The sequence below is a fragment of the Periophthalmus magnuspinnatus genome, chromosome 16, assembly GCF_009829125.3.
Source record: "Periophthalmus magnuspinnatus isolate fPerMag1 chromosome 16, fPerMag1.2.pri, whole genome shotgun sequence".
NCBI lineage: Eukaryota > Metazoa > Chordata > Actinopteri > Gobiiformes > Gobiidae > Periophthalmus > Periophthalmus magnuspinnatus.
Genome location: NC_047141.1, coordinates 26,548,343 through 26,573,487, shown reverse-complemented (window position 1 = coordinate 26,573,487; position 25,145 = coordinate 26,548,343). Strand labels below are relative to the sequence as shown.

Sequence of the window (25,145 nt, the reverse complement as noted above, 5' to 3'; positions counted from 1 at the left end):
GAGCTCCACCGCTGGAGCATCTGTGACCCGGGGAATCGGCGGCCCTCGGACAGCCTCCTCACCCGTGTGCCCGCCTGCATCTCCCGCTCCAAGTCCTGCAGCGGCTCCGCGGGAGAGTCGGACGGCTGCCGGGGCAGTTGGTCCTCCTCGGACTCGGTCATTTCGTCGGACTCCGTCGGAGAATCGCCCCCTCCTACCGCGTACCGCGTGGTGCTGCTGGGGGCCAGTGGGGTCGGGAAAACCGCTTTCGCCAGTATCTTCGCAGGAGCTGCGGACAGCATGGACAGCGACGAGTGCGAGCTGTGCGGAGGTGAGTGAACTCATTACACTAACACCTGCGTTTACATTACAGATTGTTGTGTCTTTATTCTTACTCCTTTATATCACTTTTAGATGAAGTGTTTGAAAAGGAAGTTGAAGTGGATGGAGAGGCTGCAACAGTTACTCTGATTGACACATGGGACTCTGAGGTGAGATGAGCTGGATCCATTGCTGTAGGTCTAATTAGGCCTACACGTTTTAAATACTTGTTTTGTCTCCTGACAGTTGGACGATGACAGTGTTCAGGACTGCCCCATGCAGTCTGGTGATGCCTACCTCCTCCTGTACTCCATCACTGACCGAGCATCCTTCCTCAGAGCGTCTGAGCTGCGGATCACTCTTCGCCAGTTTCGCCCGGCGGAGCAGACACCCATCATTTTAGTGGGCAACAAGTGTGACCTGGTGCGCCGCAGAGAAGTTTCATCCAGTGGTGAGTATGCTGTAATATCAGTTTAATGTATGGACAAATGTATAGACCACTTTAGGCACTAAAAGTGGTACCAGTTTTAGAACTTGGCAGAGCAGAGTTTAAAACTTTGAAGATTTACACAGCTGGTCTAAGTAAATACAAGATATTATAAATTAGGACCAATAAAACCTTTTTTTATGGAAGTATTATTTGTTGTTTGAATGTCACTTGTTGATATTTGATTCACTAGCAAGGACCTCGACTTCAGAATATGGTGTAAATATGAATTTACTAAGTATGAAATCAGTGAATGCTGTAGAAGAGCTGTTATTCACAGGCTGGTTGTGGGTTTTCGAGGGGGTGATCGGTTCTCTTCCCACATACCTGTAAGTTAGAAGAAATAAGAAATAGAAAAGAGGGGAGGGTGGGATGGGCAGAAGAAGATGGAGAGGAAGGGAGTTGGTCTTATAAAGAGGGGCAGAAGGTAGGGACAGGAAGAAGCAGCGTTATCATTGTCAAGTGTGTTACTATTTCTGTAAAGCGCTTTTTCATTACTTAGTGTATGAATTGTGCTATACAAATAAACTTACTTTGACTTTCTTTCTGTTCCAGAGGGCCGTGCCTGTGCCGCTGTGTTTGACTGCAAGTTCATTGAGACATCGACCGCGATGCAGCACAACGTGTGGGAGGCTTTTCACGGCATTGTCCGACAGCTGCGTCTGCGCCGAGACTCGAAGGAAGCAAATAAACGGCGCCGTTACGTGAAGAGCAGCACACGGAGAGAGAGCCTGCCCCTAAAGGCCAAACGCTTCATTGACAAAGTGGTGGCCAAGAACAACCCCAGTGTCGCGGTTTGGCTCAAATCCAAATCCTGCCACGACCTCTCTGTGCTGTAGGGGTTACAATTTGGGGATTTAATAATTTCTGATTCTGTTCAAAGTTCAGTTTAAATCGTGTCGAGAAGAACTGACCAAAAGACTGAACTTGAAACTTACAAACTAACACAAGAATCACATTTCAGAAAATGTTTGTACAGATCTAAACTATACAGATAGCAGTTTTTATGCAGAATAAGACAGGAGATTTTGTTGTTTGTAGAGGAAATTATGGCACTTTAAACATTTGTATTCTTTGTGATTCGCTAATTGGGTCCATTCAGATTTTGATTTGATTGCAATGAGTCCTGCAGACCTAGTAGAGGTCTTGCACATTACTCCTCTTTATTGGACAGGTGGATTTAGTCTGGCCCTGGACACTTTAATGGACAGTGACTCAGAGCTGATGCACCGCAGTGATGAGTATTTAAAACAGTTCCTCCCAATAAACATGTTTTACTTTGAGAGGCTAAGAGCACACTACTTTCACATGTGAGTATTGGCCCTAATCCTACACAGACGCTGGGAACACATGTACACAGGGAACATGTCAATTGAAACCTGGACCTTTTTGCTGTGAAGTAGAAGACCTAACCCACTACGCCACTATACCACCTGAATGTCAGTGAATGAACTTTATCACACTGTTTTGTGCTGTTCTTGACCAGTGGCTCATTTTCATCTTTTTCCTGTGATGGTCAGTATCAAAGCTGACATACTACTGTGATATTTTGAGTCTAACTAAACTGTTAAGGTTGTTAGTTGCCAAAATTAATAAGCTACAGATTAAAACATCTGATCAAATTTTGTAAATATTTTTGTCAAGTTAATGTCAAGTGTATATACAAAGGATTTCTGTGTATTTTCTTATCTGTAGATTCAATGACGCCAAATAAAAATTGCACTAAAGATAATGTCTCAGATTCTTGTCAGCTTTCACATTATAACTTGTCTCAACTAATTGAACTGATTTTATGATTAAATTAATAGCTGTACAATGAAGCAAAGTCCTGTAAATGTACAATTACTATAAAATATTACTCAAATGGAAGTTTTAAAAATCATCCAGATTATAATTGGTTAATAAATGACTTGACAATTGACAAGTCAGTCAATGTTTAAGTCATAACTAATATCTGATTTATGTTTTAGAGTTTATTATGCTAGCTCCTATTTTCTTTCTTAAAATATTATCTATAACTAAATAACGTCTTTTCATGTCAAACTGCACACACAAGATTATAGACTCTTATAAAAAACAAGGTGTTATACAATTTAATTCTTATAAACCACTTTTATTGGAAAGGCAGATTCAATTCACATTTCACTCCCAAAACTGCAGCTCACATGCTCCATGCCAATTCCTTTCTGCTGTTGTTCATATAAACTGTAATTTTTTATTTCACTCAGGTAATTTGTTGATGAGTTAAAACTTTAGTCAATTAAAATGCCATAGATCGATGCATAAACAGTGACTAAATGCCTACAACTCATTACTTCAAAATAATATTGATAAATAAAAAGTATGACATGTTTTATTTAAATAAATTCAGCAGATTATAATTAGAAATAGCCTTGGAGTCAGATATTACAGTGTTATGAGTCATGGCTCAGTTTTGACAAACACACAATGACTGACAGTGATTCACATTGACATTAAAGATTAAACTTCATTAACCAGTTTTAATGTGACTGAGGTTTGGGGCATTGTTCAACCCATTTAATTTGTTACAGAGAAATCGTTGCCATGGTAACTGGCCAAGCGTTTGACCATGTTGTTTTGTGTACAGTGTGTTGCATCCTGGCAGCATTGGGCACATGGAAGCATTGGCTGTGAAATGGACAGTCTGCACTCAGCATCAACACTACAGAGGAGGATGTCTACATGAGTTAAAGTGTCTTGATCTCAGAATATTTCAATTGCTTTGAGTAGTTAAGATTCATTCTGGGTCTGTTTTTTGTTTTGTTTTGTCAAAAGTATTTTCTTCTTGCCTTTTTGTGTGTGTTGGCTTAATAAATAGTGACAGATATTTTAGCTTCAAATCAATAAGCCATGGGATCCAGAGAAAAAAATACCTGACAGCACTCGTAACATAGCACTCCTCGAGAATATCCAATGTTTCATCAGATCTCAAAAGTTAAGCAGGGCAGGGGCTGGTTAACACTTTGGATGGGAGGCCGCTGGGAATACAAGAGCTGTAGTGGAGTGGTTCTAGTGCGTACTATTGTGTCCTTAGGCAAGACACTTCATCCAATTTGCCTCATTTCTGTCAGACTATCCCAGGGCAACTCTGGCTAGTAGCTTAGCACCAAGTAGTGAATGCATAATAAATCTCTCTGGGCACGTAAATCCAACCGTTTTAACAAAGTTTTAACTAAATTGAAACTAGTTAGAACAACTCAAAGCAAGAAAAAGATTCCAAATTCAAGCCATTTTAAACAACGTATATCTTTTTGTGTAGTGGACACAGTGTTTCCATTCCCCTTTGAGGCATTAACCTGATCATCATATTCAAATAAATGTATTCATTCAAGTATCTGCCAAATGCAACACTTCAGTCACAGGTTTTCACTGAAGCTGTTGGTGTTGAGTCATATCCAGACTGTCTAGAGCACTAGAGCGCTAAAGATTGATACAAAAAGGACAGCACCATTGTTCACATTTAGCGCCTTCTTACTGACCTTTTTCAAACTGTTTATGGCTTGTGTTGTTCAGGCCTTGACCAGCTGAGTGACCATCAGCTGTGCTTTAATGGAAGGTGCTGGATAGTGTGAGCTGTGTTGTTTAAAGGCTGCTTCTTATCAGACTCTACTAATGAAAAATCTAAAGGAAATGGGTAGAAGGGTCAAAGGTCAAAGTCTGAGATCAAATTAGGAGCTTAACCATAAAAGTTGTTTTTAGCCAGTGGCATGTCCTTGGATTTTTATTATTATCATAATTATTATTATATATATGTAGATGTGTGGCCCTGCATGTGCCACAAGCCTCCAGGTTGCTTTACTGCAGTGTTTCTCAAGCTGTGGTACATGTCCCATTGGTGGTAAATGGACTGCATCTGTTGGTACTTGAGGTCCTCCACAGTAATACAGATTGATATCAGTCTGGTCCCCACACCCTCCATTGCATCTCAAGCCAAACATGTTCGCGCAATCATTTTTTATTTTTTTTTCAGTGACGCATGTGAAACAAATGCATCCATTGGTCATGTATCATTTCAACTGAAATGAAATTTATCTCACCTCAGATTAACAGAGTTTACTGCTTCATTCATTGATTCTGCAAAAATCTGCAGTATTTTTCATTTCTCTGTGATATTTTTTTCTTTATTTTTGTGATACAGACGGACAATGTGTGTCCTTGATTGGCTAATCCACCTGTCAATCACTCCCATTTGAAAAGGGTGAGATTCACTGGTGACCAGTCTGACATTTTCATAAAGTATTGAGGAAGTGTGTATTCTGAATCCCAAGCAACAATTTCAAACCAGTTTCAGTCTGATTTGACCAGATTTGGCCAAATATTTCCCTAAGTGTGAAAAAGTGTGTTTGAAACACATCCCCTTTTACTACATCACTGCATTACGCTATTTTTGATCTATATTATAATGTTGTTTCCTCATCAAAAACATACAGAGTTGTGTTTTGTTTTCATTCACCCATGTTAAACACACAAACCCTCCATATTTAAGAGTTCTTCTCACAAACTGAAAACACCTTGTGATGTCATGTGGTAATGCAGGAAGTGTTACACTGTGTTTTTAAACTCCATACACCTTCACTAGAATCGTTTGGATAATTTCAGCCTTGGAATTTCTTGTGTCTATTGAACTAAAGGTAAAATGTAGCTGTTAACTTGAAAACTGCGACTTCGTGACATCACAAGGTGGAACGGAGCATTTTGAGCTTTGGAGATGTAGACAGACTAATGAAGGATTACTCAAACATGTGTGAATGAAACAAAACACAACTCCTGGTGTGTTTTTGAGGTAACAACATTATAACATGGTTTAAGCTCACAAGAAGTCATTTTGTGTAATGTACGTCCTTTAAGGTTTAGTTATTATAAAGTGTTATCCTGTGTATTCACGACGGTTCCAGTATTTTCAGTAACTTTCCTCAAGATGAAACTAAAGTTTGAGATGTTGGTACAGTAGAATTTGCCATATTGTTTGACTTCCTCTTGTTCCCATTGGCTGCTGGTACAAGGGCAGGGTGATTAGACAATCATTAGATACAATAAAACATAGGAGGTTAGTACCTGGTTAAAGTTTGACCAAACACGGACGGAGCTGCTATGATCACTCTGGACTCTGAGGAGTGACTTGCTCGGTTTCTTCAGGAAGGTAAGGCTCTCCCACTCCTCTCTACTTTTTTACTTCTGTCTTTTTAAGTTCTGTGTTAGTTTTAACTGTCAGTTTTGTGTATTCACCTTATGTTGCTTTGCTTAAAGTAACAGTGCCATGCATTATTTTATCTTTATCTGAAAACTAAGTGCTTGTGATCTTGATTTGACTTTGGGCCTACTATCAGGTGTTCACACATAAAGGGACAAAGTGTGTCCTATTTCCTTTCAATTCTTTGTATAAGCGACTGTGGACATAAATCGAATCTGATAACATGTAATTTCGAAGTCTGAACTTATTTAGAAATGTTATTTAAATTAATGTTTTATCTTACTGTTGTGAGAACTAAAATGCCATCTTTTATATTGGGTTTATGTATGAAAATAGAATTCATTTGAAGTCTTATATTTGTGAACCTGTTATGTTCTTATGAATGAATAAGGTCGGAAAGGTTGGAAAGGTCATTAGCCTTCACTCAATGTCACCTTCACTCTTGTACAGTTGTACTCTGGGATTAAATGAGATCAATTAAAACACTTTTTAATATTTATATACAGTTTTATAAGAGGTTGCCAGGTTAAGTTATTAGTTGTCTCATTAAATGCTCCTAAATTTTTACTTAGATACACGCACAAGATATAATACACTGGACAAGCAACTATTTGTAACTTAACCCTGACTCCTACATTAAATAGTTACTAAGAAGCATAATTCTCTAATTTGTCAACAAATTAAGAATTTGTCATTATGAATTAGATCGCTGTCCATGTTTTAATAAGACAAATTAAAGTGTAATTATTATGAAGTGATATTGTTAAGGTTGCTAAAGCATTTTTAAACTAGATGAACCTTACGTGCAGTACAACATAGTAAATTTGATAATACCACATACAATTTACCAGCATATATTTTGTGAGACTAGGTAGTACTAGACTACTAGACTAGAAGTTGCTGCTTTCGGTTTCTAGTGGAAGGTGGTGTCACGCATGGTTACTTTAAAGTTCTCATTCACCTGGACAAGGACAAAGTGAGTGTGTAAATGGCTTAAAGATTGTAAATGATTGTAAATCACTTAAGATGAAAGTTAAATGGCAGGACTTTTCCTGTACAAAACCTTTAAAAGGTCTCACCTTATTTGTCACTTTTGTCTTTTCCCTCAGGGCAAAAATGACACCCAAAGTCCCCTTGCTGTTACTGCCCCTCCTCTTCAGTGTTGTAAGTATAAGTAGAGGTGATCACCTTCTAATCTCCTGCTCAAAGCCTAAATGTTTTGGATATCTGTCTCTGTCTGTCTCTGTCTGATCATGATAAAGAATGCTCTTAATGATTGATTCATGATACTTTCTAAACTGAAAAATTACTTCCTGGAGAATTAACTTTGAAAGAGCTATGCAATGGCCTACATTTCACACAACTAAATAAATAAAAAATTAAATAAAGGAGCACTCATTGATATAATCTTAACAAACATTCCCCATAATTATAAGGCAAATGATGCTTTCCCATTGGATTTTAGCAACCACTGTCCAATTGGGCCTACTTGAAATCCAAATTTCAATGAGCAAGCTTTCATCTCTGTCCTGTATTATAGTGATTTTGGGTTAGCATGAGCATTTCCTGACCCTGATTTGGACTTCAATTTATTCTTAATGCATTTAATGAAATCAACATACACCTAAAAGAAAAATTAGAATTGTAACAATACTTCACAAAAAAAGAAACATGTGTTTATCAACAATTCAAAAAGCAAAACTTCTTACTTCATGTCTGCACTAATAGAGCCATGGAAACCTGGTATTTGATCCAAAATGATCTTCTAAACAGAAACAAAGCAGTAGTAGCTGATGGGTTTAAATCAAGTCTTTTTTTTTTTGGTTTTTTTTTTTGCACTGTTGGTGTGGTGATTGAAAAAAAAAAAAAGAAACTGATAATTTAATGGTCCAGAGCTTAAACGTTTAAATTGAAATGACAAAGAGTAGAGTTCACACTTTGGATGAAGAAATTTGCCTGTTTTTTATGTTAAATTGCCATTATTAAAAATCTGTATGTTTACGTAGAAAATGTAAGAAATTAACACGTCTTTTTTATGTGCTCAATCAATACGCCCAGCCCTGTTACCAGTGGGTTTGATGAACTTGCAGAGGGTGACAATGGGGTCATTTCTTGTCAGTTGTGTAGACTTTGATCCTCTGAATGTAACTTTCATGTATTTGAGTTCAATAAATAACTGCTGCTGTCAGTCGCTCAGCCGAATGTGGGAATGATTTATCCTCACTGTAGACTGCCCGACTGATCTCTCTGTGTGGGACAGGTTTTGGGGGAGGGGCTCCAGGACAAAAAGGGCCCATTTGAGAACACTGTTCTGGATGTGCCTGAGGCCACGCCCGTACCCTATGCTATTCATAAGGTGAGTGTCCCATACTTTGCAGTGACTTCACTCTGGGGCAGTACTGCATGAATGTCCATGGCAGAATGTTTAGCTCTTACCATGATCACACGGTGCACACAAACAACACATTTTTCAACAGAAAACTGCTGGTTAATGCTAATAAGTTTTTCACTGTAATGTTATTTGAGAGAGACTTATTTAACAGTAAAACTCAGCTCACTCAGTCAGTTCTTTATGATCTATATGATCTATAATCTATGTTCTAAAAAGTTTCAATCATCCTTGTCTTTGCTGATTGTTTTTTTTTTTATTGTCCAAGAGTTGTATGAAAGGATATTGTGTTAGTATTGTCCATTTAAGTCCAGTATGACTAGGCATCTGTTGTAGGGAGTATTATACCTCTGATGACAGGTGCTACTATGTGTGACACACTCTGCTCCTATGTGGTGCCATATAAGTGTGTCTTTGCCTGTCACAGTTCGAGGTGACACATCCAGGAGTCGATGCTTTTCGTCTGAGTGGAGAAGGCAGTGAAGACATAAAAATCTCACAGGACGGGTGGCTGTTCCTGCAGCAACCTCTTGACTGGTCTAGAAACGATCATTACATTATTGGGGTAAGGTGCAAGTTCATCTTTCCTTAGCCAGATACAAACATTAGACTGTAATCTAGATTTGAAGGAACTGTATGTGAGATTTTGATTTTAAATTCCATAAACATGGCACGCGTATGTCTCCAAGTGCGAGGTAGAGATGTTCAAATAAAGTATACCCTTGACTGATAATTGTAATATTAATTTATTCCCTAATTGCAAAAACTTTGGATGTGATGGCCAAGTTGTTTCTGTCTTATTTCTAAATCTAGTTGGTTTAAACCTTAAAGTGCTCTCTCTGATCTGAATCCTCACTACCCAAACCCCAGCACCTACAGCAAATCATTAATCAGTGCTAGTGCAGCCTCTGCAGCTCAGTAAGTGAATTCAGGAGGTTCTGAGCTTTCACATGAGGCATGGCCTGTCCATATACTGAGAATGGGAAACACACTCAGTAACCCAGGCTTAGTTGTGATTGTAATACTTTTTTTGTTATTTTAATAAGGACACATAATCTTTGGTAACATTTTATGTGGTGAAATTCAGGTAGAAGCTTTGGAAGGTGGCAGTGTGGTCGAGGGCCCTATTTATGTGACCATAAATGTGTTGGACATCAACAACCATGCTCCAGCCTTCAACTCCACTGAATATACAGCAGTGATCCTCGAAAACAGTCCAGCAGGTAAGAACATGACATGACAGAACCTGCTAAAGTAAACAAAAACACCTCACCTATTTGCCTCCACGTTACACATAATCTTTAATTAACTGTGTAGATAATGCTACGACCTCTTTGAATTAACATTAGCTTAGTATCTAACATCTTCCATATAAAGAAAAACAGATTTACACAGTTCAAGATTCTGCTCCACTCTCAAAGTCTCTTTTGTATGTATATCTACTCTGTATTGGTTGCATCTTCACTGACTTAAAAAAACAAAACAAACTGAGACACTTGCAAACCCGGTTAAATTAGCAGTAGATGGATAAGTGTATGTTATAAATATTTTTGGATTGGTCTGTTTTTGCAGTCATCTACTTTTCTAAATATTTACTCACATTTTGCATTTGATTCCCTTTGCAGAACTGAAAAATAAATTGCAATACTAATATGTCTGTAATCTCTGGGTCAATCAAATGGGATTCATAGTAAATAAATGGCAGTAGTAATAGTTACGATGTTGAAACTATCGCTGTACAGTTTTGTTATACATGATTTGTTCCTCTGTTCCAGGCGTCCCTTTTACCAGAGTCTTTGCCACTGATCTGGACGACCCTACTTCTGCCAATGCTCATCTGAAGTACAGCTTAGTGCGTGAGATCCCCAGCAAACACAACACAGCCCTGTTTCAAATCAATGCAGCCACAGGGGAGATCTCCACCACCCCAGAAGGTACGGCTCACAACCACAGACACTGATGTGTGCACAGAGAGGCCAGGAATTGAACTCTCACTAAAACATTTTATTGGGTATGTAAAATGATAAAAACGTGTCATGTTCAGTCAGTTCATTGGCCCATCAAATGCTCCTAAAATATATAGATAAGGCAAGGTCAGTTTTTTGTATAGCACAATTTCTACACAAAGTAATTCAAAGTTCTTTATAGAATAAGAAAGACGTTAAATCATAATACAAACACATAAAAACATAAATAATCATCAGAATATTTACATTAACAGAGAAAAGTCCAGAACAAAACCTTTCAGTCATATGCACAGCTAAACAGAACCATATTATTACATTTTTTTAAGCTAATTTAAACCTATTTCAACCTAACATTCTGTACAACATAGTTTGGTGATATTGTCAAATACAATACACATGCCACATCAAAACTGTTACTAAACTGGAATTGAGTCCAGAACTAAACCAGGACTAAGCCAGGACTAAACCAGGACTAGGACAGGACTAAATTGGGCTCAAACCAGGACCAAATCACCTAAATCATACATTAACAGATTGAATGCAGCCCACCATTGAACCACAGCCTTTTTGAATGACAGAGGCCATGTCTGTAATCTCTCCATATCTGTGTAATACGACTGCACAGAGCCAGTGTAAGGCCTGATTAAACGGCGCGTGAGGTCAAGATTAAGGCTGATTGTTGACAGATTGACAAAATGTGCCCCGTGAAATTCACTGAGCTCCACGTGAATCAACTTGTGTTTTTTATCAAGATGCTCAGGATTTTTTTATATTTTACAAAAAGAACATAATTAAAGAATATGAAAGTATTGTGCAGATTTTAGAAAAAAACATTATAATTCCAAGTAATACAAGACATTAATTAAAACATATAAGATAATAAACCTATAATAAACTTCTATTCGAACCCCACTTAAAACAGTGCATACTGCTGTTGTTTCTTTGAGCAAGACACTTGCTCAAGACACTTGTGTTGGTCTGAGGAACAATGGTGCAGAGTGGCAGCCTTGTTTCCATCAGTCCTTTGTTATGCGACGTGATTGACAGTGAATACAAGATGGTTCAGTGCATTTGACACGATATCTACTTTGCAGAAATTTAAATGGAAATAATTTAGAAAATGCATGACACTGTCATTTTTCTGCTCGGCAAGTCAACGCCACGGAAATCAAACCCAAATATTTAAATTCATGTAATTTTAATAATTTATCTTGTGAAGTGTAATCTTTGTTACGATACGTTTGTGTGGTAACTGAAGCTTTTGTTATATCAGGGGCTCAGCTGTTGAAAGCGCGGGAGGGCATCAGGTACAGCAGAGGAGAGGACCAGAGCCTTGACGCCTTAAGGACAAAGTTTGACCACTTCTGTGCCCCAGTGCACACGATCCCATACGAGGAGAACCCTTTCTTCACCTGTGTGCAAAGAGCAGGTCTGTACAGGTCTGAAACAAGCACAACAATGAACAAAATCAACCTGCTAAAATTATAATGTAAATGCCCGCTTGTTTCAGTACATTTCTTAAATGTTAAATAGTATTTTGTGGACTAATAAAAATAAAATGAGTTAATTTTTGTATATTGTAACACAAATAACACAAATGATCTTATCACTGCAGAGATCAGGAAGCGAAACATTGACCCAGTGGAGGACCCTGACTACACCCTGATCATTCGTGTTCAGGATTTGGGAGGAGAGTCTGTGAATGCTCTCACTGGAAGCACCTATGTCAATGTTATTGTTAAGCAAAACCTCTGGATCAACCCTGGACCCATTACCATCAAAGAGCACTTAAAGGAGACCTATCCACACATCATTGCAAAGGTCATTTATTATTTATTATTATGTCATATTGACATTGTTTTTTGGAGATAGTTGATTTGTAATTTTTCCAGTGGAGTGTACTCCAACTGCATGTCCTCACAGTGATGTTATTTCGTTTGCCAGGATCTTCCACAGTATCACATCATTATATTCAAGTCATCAACCCTTAGAGTACAATTCGAATCCTCCCAAAGATAACAGTATTTTTCAAAAATAAAAAACTTTGAATGTACTGTTCTGCATTATTATGTACAACAGAGTTTCAAACCATGTTATTGTTGTAAAGAACTGAAAATGGTAATTTATTTTCAATTAGAAGCATTAGGATATTACTGAAATCAAAAGCTATTTCAATCAAGACCTTAACAGATCAAGTTACATTTTAACATAGGACCCCTTATTTGACAGGATTTCACAATTCTTGCATCTATTGAACTTGTGAGTTTGTGGAGAGTTTCTGCTTGAATTTCTTTGCAGGATGTCAGAATAGCCTCCCAGAGCTGCTGTTTGGATGTGAATTAGGTCCCGTCCTCATAGATCTTTGCTTGAGGATGCTCCAAAGGTTCTCAATAGGGGTGCGGTCAGGGGAGGATGGGGGCCACACCATGAGTTTCTCTTCTTTTATGCCCTTAGCAGCCAATGATGCAGAGGTATTCCTTGCTGCATGAGACGGCGCATTGTCATGCATAAAAAAGGATTTTGCTGCGGAAAGCAAGTTTTTTTGTACCATGGAAGAACGTGGCGAGTCAGAAACTCCACATACTTTACAGAGGTCATTTTCACACCTTAAGGGACCCTAAAGGGGCCGACCAGCTCTCTCCACATGATTCTGGCCCAAAACATGACTCAGTCACCTCCTTGCTGATGTTGCAGCTTTGTTGGGAACCATCCACCACTCCATCCATCTGGAACTTCCAGGGTTGCACGGCACTCATCAGTGAACAAGACTGTTTGAAAATCTGTCTTCATGTATTTCTGGACCCACTGGAGCTGTTTCTGCTCGTGAGCAGTGGTTAAGGGTGGCCAAATAGAAAGTTTTGCATAAGTGCAAACCTCCAGAGGATCTTACACCTTGATGTTCGCGGGACTTCAGAGGCACCAGCAGCTTCAAATACCTGTTTGCTGCTTTGTAATGGCATTCTCGCAGCTGCTCTCTTAATCTGATGTATTTGTCTGGCAGAAACCTTCCTCATTGTGCCTTTATCTGCACAAATCTGTGTGTGCTCTGAATCAGCTACAAATCTCTTAATATTACAACGAGTTTTTGTGAAATATCTAAGATTTTCATACCTTGTCCAAGGTATTCAACTATTTCATGCTTTTCGGCACTAGAGAGATCCTTTTTCTTTCCCATATTCCTTGAAAATAGTGGCCTGCTTAATAATGTGGAAAGTCCTTCTTAGTTTTTCCTTTATTCCTTCTAATTGGCACAGGTGTCTGAGATGGATTTCACGGACCCAAAGAGCCCTGAGGCACAATATCATCCAGGAGTTTTACTGGAAAAAAAAAAATTCTTTAACAGCACAATTTGCATAATAATTTGGAATATAACCTGAGTTGGCGGCGTCACCTGCTAGTGTCCATGGAAAGTGCACCTACAATTTTGAGTTTTAATGCTGGCAATGTCGAATTTTATCAGTGAAAAGAACATTCAGTTACTGAAACGGCTGTTTACGTTTAATGAATTATATATATATTTTTTTGTGGGGTAAAAAAATATTTTTAAATGTTTGCATGCATACATTTTCAACTTCACAATTAGTTGAAAATTTTTCTCCATTTCATCTTTCATTTCAGGTTCAATCTAATGATCCAAACGCACTGTACAAACTGTGGCAGAAAGAACGGCAGTTGAAATTCCCATTCAGGATCTCTGAGGATGGAGACATTGAGCTGACAGAGGAGCTGGACCGGGAGGAGAAGGACATGGTAAAATATAAAGCAGACACATAACATTTGTAAACTAAACTCTTATTTGACAATATTTATTTTATCTTTTAGTACATCTTAGTAGTTATTGCTGAAGATCAGTATGGAAACCAGCTGGACCCACCCATGGAGATCCCTGTTATTGTTGAAGATGTGAACGACAATCAGCCTCAGTGTGAAAACGAGGAGAACATTTTTGAAGTGCAGGAGGATGAACCCACTGGTAAGTTGTGATATTGAAATCTGTATCAAGTGACAAGCCTTTTCCTTGGGTGACACAGTGGCAGAGTGGTTAGCTGGTTCCAGGTTTGATTCCCAGGCCACCCAGACCTTTCTGTGCATGTTTCATGTTTCTCCCTGTGTCTAGGTGGGTTTCCTTCTGGTAAACCCATCAACCCAAAACATTTGCAATAGGTAAAATTCTTCAGCTAAGATAGTCCAGACCAACCCTAGCTTAAGGTCTGGAGATAGGTCCACTCTGCTCCTGATAGGTTACCCTCGTGACATTGAAGAATAAGTCAAATGTAGAGGACAAATTTACATAAGATGCCAAAAAGGCTAACCTTAACCAGAGAATTACAAAATAAATGTTAGTATTGTGACTAACCTATTATTTCCACATCTTTTTGGGGTGTCACTTGGCGTGAAAATGTTTGGGAATATTTTACTTTGCATGTCATTCTTGAGTCTACTGCTATCTGCTTTGTTGCTAGCATTGAATTGATACATATTGGCTAGGCTAGTATAAAATAATTAAATGTTGAAATGGTAACTGTACTTTTGGACTACTGAAGAACACCTATTTGCCACTTATGCAGCATAAGAAACTACCAATAAAACACATGGATCTCTGTCTAAATGACTAAATTACCCTGTTGTGTTGCAGGTAGTCTGATCGGGCAGTTGTTGGCTTATGACAGGGATGAGGAGGGGACCCTGAATGCTCAGCTCACGTACTCCCTCGTGTCCCAAACTCCGTCAACCAGCGCCTTCTCCATCGACCCCACCTCTGGAGAAATACGCTCCCTGAAAATACTGAAGAGACAGGACGCCAAAATCTACCAGCTGTCTGTGCAAGTCAGCGACCCAGGTACCACACGCAATACACTGCCTGCTACTATAGTGTGTCATAATGGGGCTGTGAATCTGGCTTCTATCCTCTGCCAAAATGTAAACAGATATTTTCAATAATTTTAGAGTTATTGATTAAAACAAACCTTTTTGTCATCTTTGTCTCAGAAAAAGGACTATGTAATTTTTCTGGTGGGGGGTCCACTACCTGCTTGTCTCCATGGAGATATTATTTTCTGAAATGTGCCACATGACATTCTGCTGTTTGATTCTTGCATTGATTAACTTACAGGAGTTTTTATTGCTCAAAAATATATGGAAAACATTCATTCTTACTGTGAGTGTGATCGCCTCTCCACAGATCTGGCATATTACTTGGCCTGGTGTCACATGCTCGTCTCCATGGAGATAGATAAATGTAATAGCATACTGTTGAACGTCCTAAACAAAACAATCATCAAACATCTTAATGGCAAAAGGCAGGTTGCGGATGCCCCACCAGAAAAATTACTTAGTGCATCTTTAAAATTTAAGACACATTTATTTTTTGTTTGCCTCCATTTTAAATTAAGTAATGCCACTTGAACATTTTAGATTTTTAACCTCTCCCATAAACATGACTAAACTTGTTTATGTTCTAGTGTTCAGCACACAGTGTAAGGTCGTCGTCAAGGTCATTGACGTCAACAATGAGCTGCCGCTGTTTGAGAAACAAGATGTGAGTGATTAAATGCAATATTATTTTTGTTAATATGCTGAATTATTGTTCTGGTATTCAAAAATCAAAATCAAAATCTCAGATGGAAGGTTGGGTCACTAGTAGTCTTTGGGTGTGGCACTATTTTAGAAAGAAATAACCAAAACGAAAATCCACAAATATTGTTTTTAGTGAGAAAAAAACCCAACAAAAAACAAAAACTGTGCTCTATTGTTCTATTGTGTACACTGATGTATAATTCAGAGACATTGCCACTTGTTTAATTTAATAGCAATAATAATCATAATCATAATCATAATCATAATCATACAACCCAGCTCTGCCAGGGTTAGGGAAGTAAGAATAAACAAGATGATAATATGGTAAAAATAAATGTGTAATTTAATAAACAGGATTGTAAAAAGTAAAGCAGTAAAAGTGTTCTAAGGGAAATAAGAGACACATAACACAATACCAAACCATGAGTGTCCCAAAATAAATAAGAGTCACATAAACCTACAAACAGAAATGAGTGACAAAACCACAAGAGACACCAAAACATAACTGAACTAACAAACTAGTGTCTCAAACACACAAAGTTATACACAGATAAGCAAGTGACCAACAAACTAAATGAGACAAAATGGCAGCTTGGCCACAAAGGCCAGCAGCCTTAAGCAGATGTGTTAAATCCCCTTAAAAAAGGGAGGGGGCTGCAGGTGAGACACAGGACCAGGCAGAAAAACAGACCTCCAATCCACAGTGAGGCTTCACACAGCCAGCGTTCAATGGGGACAGGGGACAGATTCAGTTACACACACTAAACATAGGACAGATACACAAAAAAGGAAAGGGCATAAGGCCTGTTACTTTACAAATAATAATAATCATCATCATCATCACCATCATTTCAGACTGAGAAGAGCTAAACTTTGTGCCAGGTTTTTGTTTCCTGTGAATAGATCCAGTGATTACATATATAATTACAGAGATTATAAATCAAAATTTAAAACTATACTACTACATTCTTAAGTGTCCTCCATCTTAATTTCAAACTATCAAATCAAACTTTATGTAGAGTTTGTTCCTTATACTTTGCACATAGCCAAAAATGTTTTAGATAGACAGTTAAAATAATTCCTTTACCCCACCCACCATCGCCCAATCTCACTTCCAAACTATAGGTTATGACTATACATGGGCTATATTAACTCAGCCTTCTAAATTAACACACTTTTCTTATTCCACTGTGCAGTATGGCAGCCACACTTTGGCAGAGGACACTCCCGTTGGACACACCTTGCTGACCCTAAAGGCAACGGACGCGGATGAGGCAGAGAGCGGAAGTTCTCAAATCGAATTCCACATTTCTGAAGGAAACGACGATGGATTTTTTGCTGTTGAGACAGAGGAAAATGGAGTCGGCCAACTGGTCATTGTGAAGGTACGATGTATGTTTTTTTTACGATGTATGTGTTCTCTGTAATCCCTCATTTGTCCATACACCACTGAACTACCCTAAGATGTCAAAATATGAGTCAGGTGAGAGTTCACACTTTAGGATAGTTCAATAGATTAACTAATAGCACATACCCCTTACTGTAAACAACTAGGGTGTGTTTCAGTTTCAGTGTAGTTAGCTCCTCCATTCAGACAGATGGCAGTGAGATACCAGTATCCTGTCAGAACTGAAGAAGCCACTTAGGCAAGGCAAGGCAAGTTTATTTGTATAGCACAATTCAAACACAAAGTAATTCAAAGTGCATTACAGAATAAGAAGGACATTAAAACCACACAAATGAAAAGATAAAAATTATCTTCATAACATTATCATTAAAACAGAAAAGTGCAGAATAAAAACCTTTCAGTCATATGCACAGCTAAACAGAACTGTTTTGAGCCTTAATTTAAACATTCTTAAAGTAGAGGCCTGTCTCACGTCTTCAGGAAGACTGTTCCAAGTTTTAGCTGCATAAAACTTAAACACTGATTCCCCATGTTTAGTCCTGACTCTGGGCACCAGCAGGAGGCCGGTCCTTGAAGTCCTCAAATTGCGAGATGGTTCATATGGGACTAACATTTCGCACACTTAGATGAGTGGGATGAGTTCACATGATTGAAACAAGCTCAGTACACTGTTATGTTACAATAAAAAGCAAAATCTTAAAATGTTATTATTATTACTATTATAATCTTATTTCTGTACCTTACAAACATAAACATGTTATAAATGTAAGAACATAATCCTCCAATTTTGCCCTGCCCATTTTTACTTTTGACTGCTACTGACCCGCATAACTGTTTCTGGTGGCACTTAAGCTGGAATCCCATTCATTTCAATGCAGTACTAAAGAGAACTAGAGAAAAGAAAAATATTATATAAAATAGGTTGATTTGTGTATAATGAGATTAGCCGCCATGTGCAAAATCATACTACCAGAATCAGAGCCACGATTATTAACTTCATAAATAAAGTTAATAGGAAATTTGAAAACATCAATTTCTTGTTTCTCCTTTTTCAGCCTCTGGATTTTGAGACCGCGTCCTCCTACAACCTGAAGATCGACGCTCGTAACCCGGAGCCTCTGATGAAGGGTCTGGAGTACGGCAGTGAGTCCTCAGCCACTTTGCAGCTCTCTGTCACTGATGTGGACGAAGACCCTGAGTTCAGCCTGGACATCCTGGATGTGACTGTCCCAGAAGACGTTGCCAAGGGAACCGTGCTGCTCAAAGTGGAAGCCAAGGACCCAGAGGGAAAAGACATTAGGTACAGACTAGTTCAAGTACTATATTTCAGACAAATCATTAAAATTGGGTGTTTTTGTGTTTCAATAAATTATATTTTAGTAATACTTTATAATGACTACACTTTTAATAGTCTTAATAAAACACAAATAAAGACTCATAATCGGTGTGACCAGGAATGGAGGTAGATGAAAATGGAAGTTTTCTGAGCACTCAGTCCTAGCACAGAACAATACAAGATTACTCAAATATGCATGGATTGACCAAAATACAACTTTGAGTAAATTAATGATGAAGGACCATCATTATAGCATATAAATAAAAGTAGATTTTGTAGATTGTAAAGCAGATTGTGTTCCCTTTAAAAGTTGACATAGGCCTTCATGCAATTCCACTACATCTGTTTTTGAAGTAATTTTGGTCTTGTGCAGTTTTAAGTTGGATGGAGATTCCCAGGGCTGGCTGGAGGTGGACAGTGCCACTGGAGAAATAAAAGCCAAAGAAAAACTGGATCGAGAAACACTGGAGACCTTCTCAGTCACTGTCACTGCCTTTGAGAAGGGTGAGTACATGTCATGTTCTCTCTACAATTACACAATTATATCACAATCTCATTTAGAGAGTGCTATGTAGGGATGGCACAAGATCTCATACCACTGGATGGGATAAAATTACCACAATATAGAGTGCACTTATCTTTTTTTTCTCATGTGTTTTCATTGTGTTTGTACAAAAAAGGGTTCAGTGGTAGCGAGTTACACCTTTTGATAAATTGTAGCTTAAAAGAAATTATGTCAAAATCTGATTTGTCTCTTTCTCCTAGACCCAATCTCGTGTCTCATCCGATCTTGTAAAAATTGTGTCTCATCCCATTCCTAGTGTTATGTAAAGAAAATACATTTGAGAAGGTAGTGGTGGTGAAACAGAACGTTAATCAGTCAGTATAATGGGCACAGGGGGTAATGAAGGGACACAGTATGGGAGATAAATTATGTCATATTAAATTCAGAATATTCATCTTGTCTTGTTTTATTGACAGTTTAATTGTAATCTATATAAGATAATAGAATATTACGAATACGAATAATATTACTAATCCTTGCCTAATACAGATGAATGATTAATTTTGTGATCCAGTTCATATGGGGATATTTTTACATCTGAAATTGAATGCTAATGATGTGTTTCAAGTACTCTCCAAATTTTTAAATCTTGTCAAAGCCAGGAGCAAAACACTATGGTAACGTCACTCTCCCTCAGTCCACTTCTTATATACAGCCTATGCTCAAGACCCATAGAAAGTGTAAACGTTTCTATTTCTATTTTCTAAGTCCACCATGCTTTTCTCACAGATAACCCTGAGAAGTCCACAGATCGCGAGCTGTCTGTGCGGTTGCTGGATGTCAATGATCACCACCCCACACTCACAGAATCTAAGACTTTCATTTGCTACAACAAACCTACTCCTGTTCTCATCAAGGCCCAGGACGCAGATGCCCCTCCCTTCTCTGAACCATTCACTTTTGCCTTTTCTCATGGCAAGAAGTCGCCCAATTGGGATCTCAAACCTGTTGACGGTAGGCATTGTTTAAAAACCTATTAAAAAGCACAATTGATACCTTACATGGACGGTTACTCAGTTACCATAGTGACACAATACACACAATAGGAAACACAGCCAGATCCATTTTTCTGTCTGAAAGCAGTTAATGCGAGGTAGCTGGTGACTTAAATGTAATTTGAGAGGAAATTGTTTACAGTCACAAATGCCCAAATCAGCTCAAGCTAAATCAGTTCTCTCTGGTCAGATTATGATAAAACAAACCTCAGATTAAAGTCCAATTTGAGTAACAGCTTCAGACAGAGCAGTGCTTGCAGTTAGCTTTACTCTCAAAGGTATGTTTATGACATCCAAGAAAGGTATTCATATTATCTGATACGTTTTTGTCATATTTTTTGTGTGTGATATAGGCTCATCGGCTCAGCTGAGTTTGAAGAAAAGTCCAAATGAGGATAAAACCTTCACCTTGTCCATTAACATTAAAGACAATGCAGGAGTCGGCGTCAACCAGGCCTTTGAAGGTGAGGGGGTCAGAGTATATAGATAAAAATGTAAATGTGTATAATCATTTACTTTTAATGCGGGATTTAGGACTGTTACAACAATTTCTATGTTGACTTATTGTTCACTATATAAAATATGTATAGTTTTTTTTTAATCTTTATTTGAACCAGTGTGGAACCTTTCATTAACCATCAATTTTCCAACTAATATGACAACATGTAAACTGTAGAGGCTCTAATAATTGACATCGATGATACAAAAACGCTATGATAAAGTTAAAGATTTTTAGTTGTTAGTTATTTACAGTGTCTTAAAATTATTTTCAATTTTATCATTTATTTCTAACCCGATGAGCACCAAATTCTGTATCTCTGAATTATCGTGAAAATTATTCTGGCATAATTATTGTGACATGTTTGCAGCGTTATATATCACTCTTAAATGTTACATTTATGGTGACAAACCTACTAACTTTTCCATGTCTCTTTCCAGTGCAAGTGTGTAACTGCACAGAGCTGGGCTACTGCTATGTTGAACCTGGGAAACACAGTTTTATGATGGGAATGGGAGCCACTGTTGGGATCCTTGTTGGCATCATAGGCTTCTGCAGTGAGTTTATTAACTAAATCAACACAAAGCAAAACTCTTTTTTTTAGTAATACTTCTTCTTTCACATGAACTCATATCAATGCCGTGTTATGGAGTATAAACCTCAAGACACTATTTATAAATGTTTGACAGTTTTTTTCAAATCCTCTGTAATAAAGGGGGAAAAAGAAACTAAACAACTAATATAGTAATATAGTAAATGTAAATTATGTACTGGTAATCCGTCTGTTGGGTGGTCTACCTACTGCTTGTGTCCATGTTTGTCTGCAGTGTTCCACAGTACATTAAATCAGTCTATCTTACATTTATTACAGATGTCTGCATTACAGTATTGTGCACAGACTCGCTTTTCCAGAGATCGGACCTGTAGCTTGGTCCCTGCATCACCTACTTGTCACCATGGATATACATACAGTTTAATGCCATACTCTGGAACATCCAACGCAAAGTAATAACATCTCCATGGAGACAAGCAGGAGTTGAACTCTCCATCTAAAAAGTTGCAGTACATAGTGCCCCTTTAGTGTGTTGGTGTTACAAGTCTAGACACAATATTTAAAATGAAACATGGAAATATCTTGTGTAGCTGACAGCAATTTATGCTAATTTCTCTTCTGACTTAACTTTTTTGCCTTTATTTTGCAGTTATTGTGTTTGTGTATGTGGTCCGACGCAGTAACAAAAAGAAGAAGGAAAGGTTGAATGCTGAAGAGGAGAGGAACGCCATGATGTAGAACAGAGAAACTATAGTACTATTATTATTGTAAATCAGACCTTTTTAAGCCAAAGGGTCTGAAACATATTTGTACATTTGTTTGTTTTTTCCTCTGGTTTATTTACATTTTATATTATATTTAATCATGACAATTTCACCATGGAGATACCCGTGTAGTAACTTTATTTTATATTCAAAGAGGAGTTTTAGATTTGATTCCTGTCCAAGTTTGAATCATTTATGTTTACCCATTATTGGTTTAATTTATTTGTGTTTCATCCTCATGTTTTAGCTTTTGTTAAACATGTTTAAACATTTGTGAATGAAACAAAAAAACGACTCCAGGTATGTTTGTGATGAAGAAACATAACGATTGTAAACATTTCGCTAACTTAAAGCTGAGGTACTTGATCTTCAAATCGTGAAAAAAGGAAGTACGTTTTTAAATCTATCCCCGCTCTCACAAACCATTTGGCAACAGTTCAAATGTTTTATAATTATGACAGAATGTAGCAGTCTGATTTTTGTAACACAATTCTGCTTCTACAATACACTTTCTGAGGTGGAAAAACTAAATTTCTAAACAGAAAAAGTTTGGTAGTTCAGCTGTAACCATAGCAAACTGATTGTCTTGTCATGTTATGTGTCATGTTATGTGTTTGTCAGTCGGCTGTGAACAAGTATTACATAATTTTGTAATGAGAAATCACTGTTCACTGTCCCAATAAACATGGCGTCTGGGATCACTTGTTTTGGTTGTAGCTGAGTGGGAGAGCGTGTTCGTGTCATGGCGGATGCATGGCACAGCAGGTGTTTGGTGATATAATTATCACATTTTATCTTCTTGTGTGCAGTATTCAATGTGCCCTCACTGTCCCAGCCTCAGACTTTGTTGTCAGTTTGTAAAAAAGCCTGAAATCCTGAAATGGTGGCTTTTTTGTGTTTTGAGGGTTGTCACAAAAAGACATTACTCAGATTCACATTTTGATTAGATTTGTCATACATATACAAGTTAATACACAAGTCAACAAGGCAATGAAATGTGTTTGGATTAGAAAAAACCATCAACTCACTTAAAAATAAAAGCACGTACACAGTTTTATGCACTACAATACTAAAACTAGCTTACTTCAGTAGTCACAGTAGCTCTGGGACAGACTTACAGAAGCGTGGCTACAATATACACCTAAGGGCTGGTTGGAGACAAGATTGAACAGCTAACTACCTAGTTTTTAGGCTAATGATCTACCACCAACGCTCTGTCACTGGTGCCACATACTTGTGCCTATGTGTAATGACAGCCTTTCTAAATATTTGTGGAAGAAATAGGAAGTAGCAGTGTGTTCTCGGTTCTAAAACAAAATACCTTTATGTCATCATCATCAACACAGAAAATTCCATCCAAAATGCAGGGACAGTTTACGTGCAAGAAAGGCATTTTCCTGGGTTTTTAAAACTTCATTTAACAAAGCAAATGTTCATCTTTGCCTTCTATTTGTTCTTTTTTTCATCTCTCCTGAAAATGTACTCTGAATGTACTCTCTTTCTACTCTCTTTTGATGAATAATAATCCATTTGTGAAGCCTGGTGAGTTATGAAATAAGTTTATATAAGACGTTTCACTGTTCATCAAAGCTGTCTCTTCAGTTCTGGTCAGATCGCTGGTGGACACTGCCTTATATCTATCTGAAGGGAAGAGCTAGCTACACTGAAAGTAACACACCTATTATTTACAACTTCTGTCTGTAGGCTAGGTCTAATGAGCTACTCTAATAGGTGCACTAATGAGGCACCCATTAGGGGCCTGAATGACAGAGCCACACTTCACACTTGTGTAGCCCATTAGACCTAGATTAGGCCTATAGATGGTGAGATTTTTTGTGTAATCACATGCAATTACGTTACATCTTTTAGTGAAATGAGTCTATGTAAAGTGCTTTGATTTAACAATGTAAAAGTGGTACAAACTGTGTCACTTTCGGCCTTGTGTCTGTGTCTATCACTGATGAGTGTAAAAGGTCCAGCCCTGAAGTGATGTTCTGACTCATCCCTGGCAGTTGGAGACAAAGCTGCAGATTTTGTCAAAAAAAGGGGGGAAGGCGTGATGGGGAATTGTGCCATTTATGTTTCACAAAAGAGGTACCAAACACCCCCACTGAGAAGAGGCCGAAAACATGAGGATACAATATGGAGGCCACATGTTCTGGCCTCTGCAGCATGTGCCACATTTGGGCAAAACAGTAGCAGCCTACTTTCACTACAGATACTACATTTACAGGTTCTAAGGGTGTGTTTATACTTCAATCATTTGGTCCTGGCTTGAGCCTTGTGTAAAATTGGTTTGATCTTTATTTAGACTTAGACTTAGTATAGTTCTGGTCCGGCCCAGGTTCAGTTTCAGGTTTAGTCCCAGTTTAATCCTAGTATTTGTGTGGTCTATGTGCAAGTAAGAACGCAGCTCTAAAGTACTTTTTCTACACTGCACTTAGGCTACTTCTACTGAATCATTCTGAAGTAGGCTAACATGATGCTTACTTGATAAAAAGAAAATTTACTTCAAAATAAGCCTGTCTAGTAGTGACAAAATACCCACTACTGGCATGTTTTGGCAACAGAAGTTTGTAATGACTCCACTACAAGGAAAAAAAAACAAACAATGATGATGTACAATATTGAGGGCAAACCACTTTCCCTATTGATTATTGATTACACTGTCAGGAAACAGCTAAAAGGGAAATTCACAAATGTTGAACCTGATCATTTCTATTAGTGACTAGACCCATGACCCATTTTAACAATACTCGTTATAGCTGTCTGCCTTGTATCCAACTGGCAGCCTTGTTTTCATTACTTCAAGAGTGAATGATTAATGACTACAATGTAAAGTGCAATACAAATGTAACATATTTGGGTATTATTAGGTTAATCGTTTTAATTTGAGCCGTTACTTCTACTTTATAGTCCTTTCTTCTGCTGTGATATTGCAACATGACACAGAAACAACTATATGGGGTAGCGTCATACAGTTGTTTCCCCATAGTTCTTCAATGTTTACCATCTATTTGCTTTTTTATCGCTCCTGAAAATGCACCATGACAGAGAAACAAATGTCTGAGATTTTTATTTTTCTCCATACTC

At 37.9% G+C, this 25,145-nt stretch overlaps 2 protein-coding genes and 1 long non-coding RNA gene across 4 annotated transcripts in view; all 3 read left to right on the top strand.

Annotated features, from left to right (window-relative positions):
- Positions 1-2,490, top strand: part of gem (GTP binding protein overexpressed in skeletal muscle) — a 2,780-nt gene extending 290 nt beyond the window's left edge. The window contains exons 2-5 of the mRNA XM_055227752.1: positions 1-310; positions 394-470; positions 547-751; positions 1,343-2,490. The exon at positions 1-310 is cut by the window's left edge and continues 48 nt beyond it. Of these exons, the coding sequence (XP_055083727.1) occupies positions 1-310; positions 394-470; positions 547-751; positions 1,343-1,626 (876 nt within the window). The 3' untranslated portion in view covers positions 1,627-2,490. The remainder of the gene's footprint in view (positions 311-393; positions 471-546; positions 752-1,342) is intronic.
- A 2,964-nt stretch (positions 2,491-5,454) lies between these two features.
- Positions 5,455-22,750, top strand: LOC129456950 (uncharacterized). The gene is made up of 2 exons (XR_008649006.1): positions 5,455-5,578; positions 22,353-22,750. It is a non-coding gene; the product is annotated as an uncharacterized LOC129456950 (long non-coding RNA).
- On the top strand, positions 5,870-22,750 carry cdh17 (cadherin 17, LI cadherin (liver-intestine)). 2 transcript variants are annotated; one of them, XM_033980907.2, is made up of 19 exons: positions 5,870-5,948; positions 7,109-7,163; positions 8,260-8,355; positions 8,816-8,953; positions 9,476-9,611; positions 10,164-10,322; positions 11,629-11,784; positions 11,971-12,176; positions 13,974-14,105; positions 14,178-14,328; positions 14,992-15,195; positions 15,818-15,894; positions 17,129-17,317; positions 18,396-18,640; positions 19,050-19,180; positions 19,971-20,195; positions 20,590-20,700; positions 21,176-21,292; positions 21,938-22,750. In XM_033980907.2, exons 2-19 carry the CDS (start codon positions 7,116-7,118, stop codon positions 22,024-22,026), a joined length of 2,610 nt encoding a protein of 869 aa, XP_033836798.1. In that variant the 5' UTR covers positions 5,870-5,948; positions 7,109-7,115; the 3' UTR covers positions 22,027-22,750. The 2 variants fall into 2 exon arrangements, with proteins under 2 accessions (XP_033836798.1, XP_055084012.1); XM_055228037.1 differs by lacking the exon at positions 5,870-5,948 and adding an exon at positions 6,921-6,975.
- Positions 22,751-25,145: the final 2,395 nt, after the last annotated feature.

Bases quoted from the DNA above. Each gene is read 5' to 3' on its own strand.
- cdh17 (XM_055228037.1), top strand. From the start codon at position 6,935: ATGGTTACTTTAAAGTTCTCATTCACCTGGACAAGGACAAA. The intron at 15,196-15,817 runs GTACCACACGCA...TTTATGTTCTAG, and splicing joins TGTGCAAGTCAGCGACCCAG to TGTTCAGCACACAGTGTAAG. The intron at 18,641-19,049 runs GTACAGACTAGT...GGTCTTGTGCAG, and splicing joins CCAGAGGGAAAAGACATTAG to TTTTAAGTTGGATGGAGATT.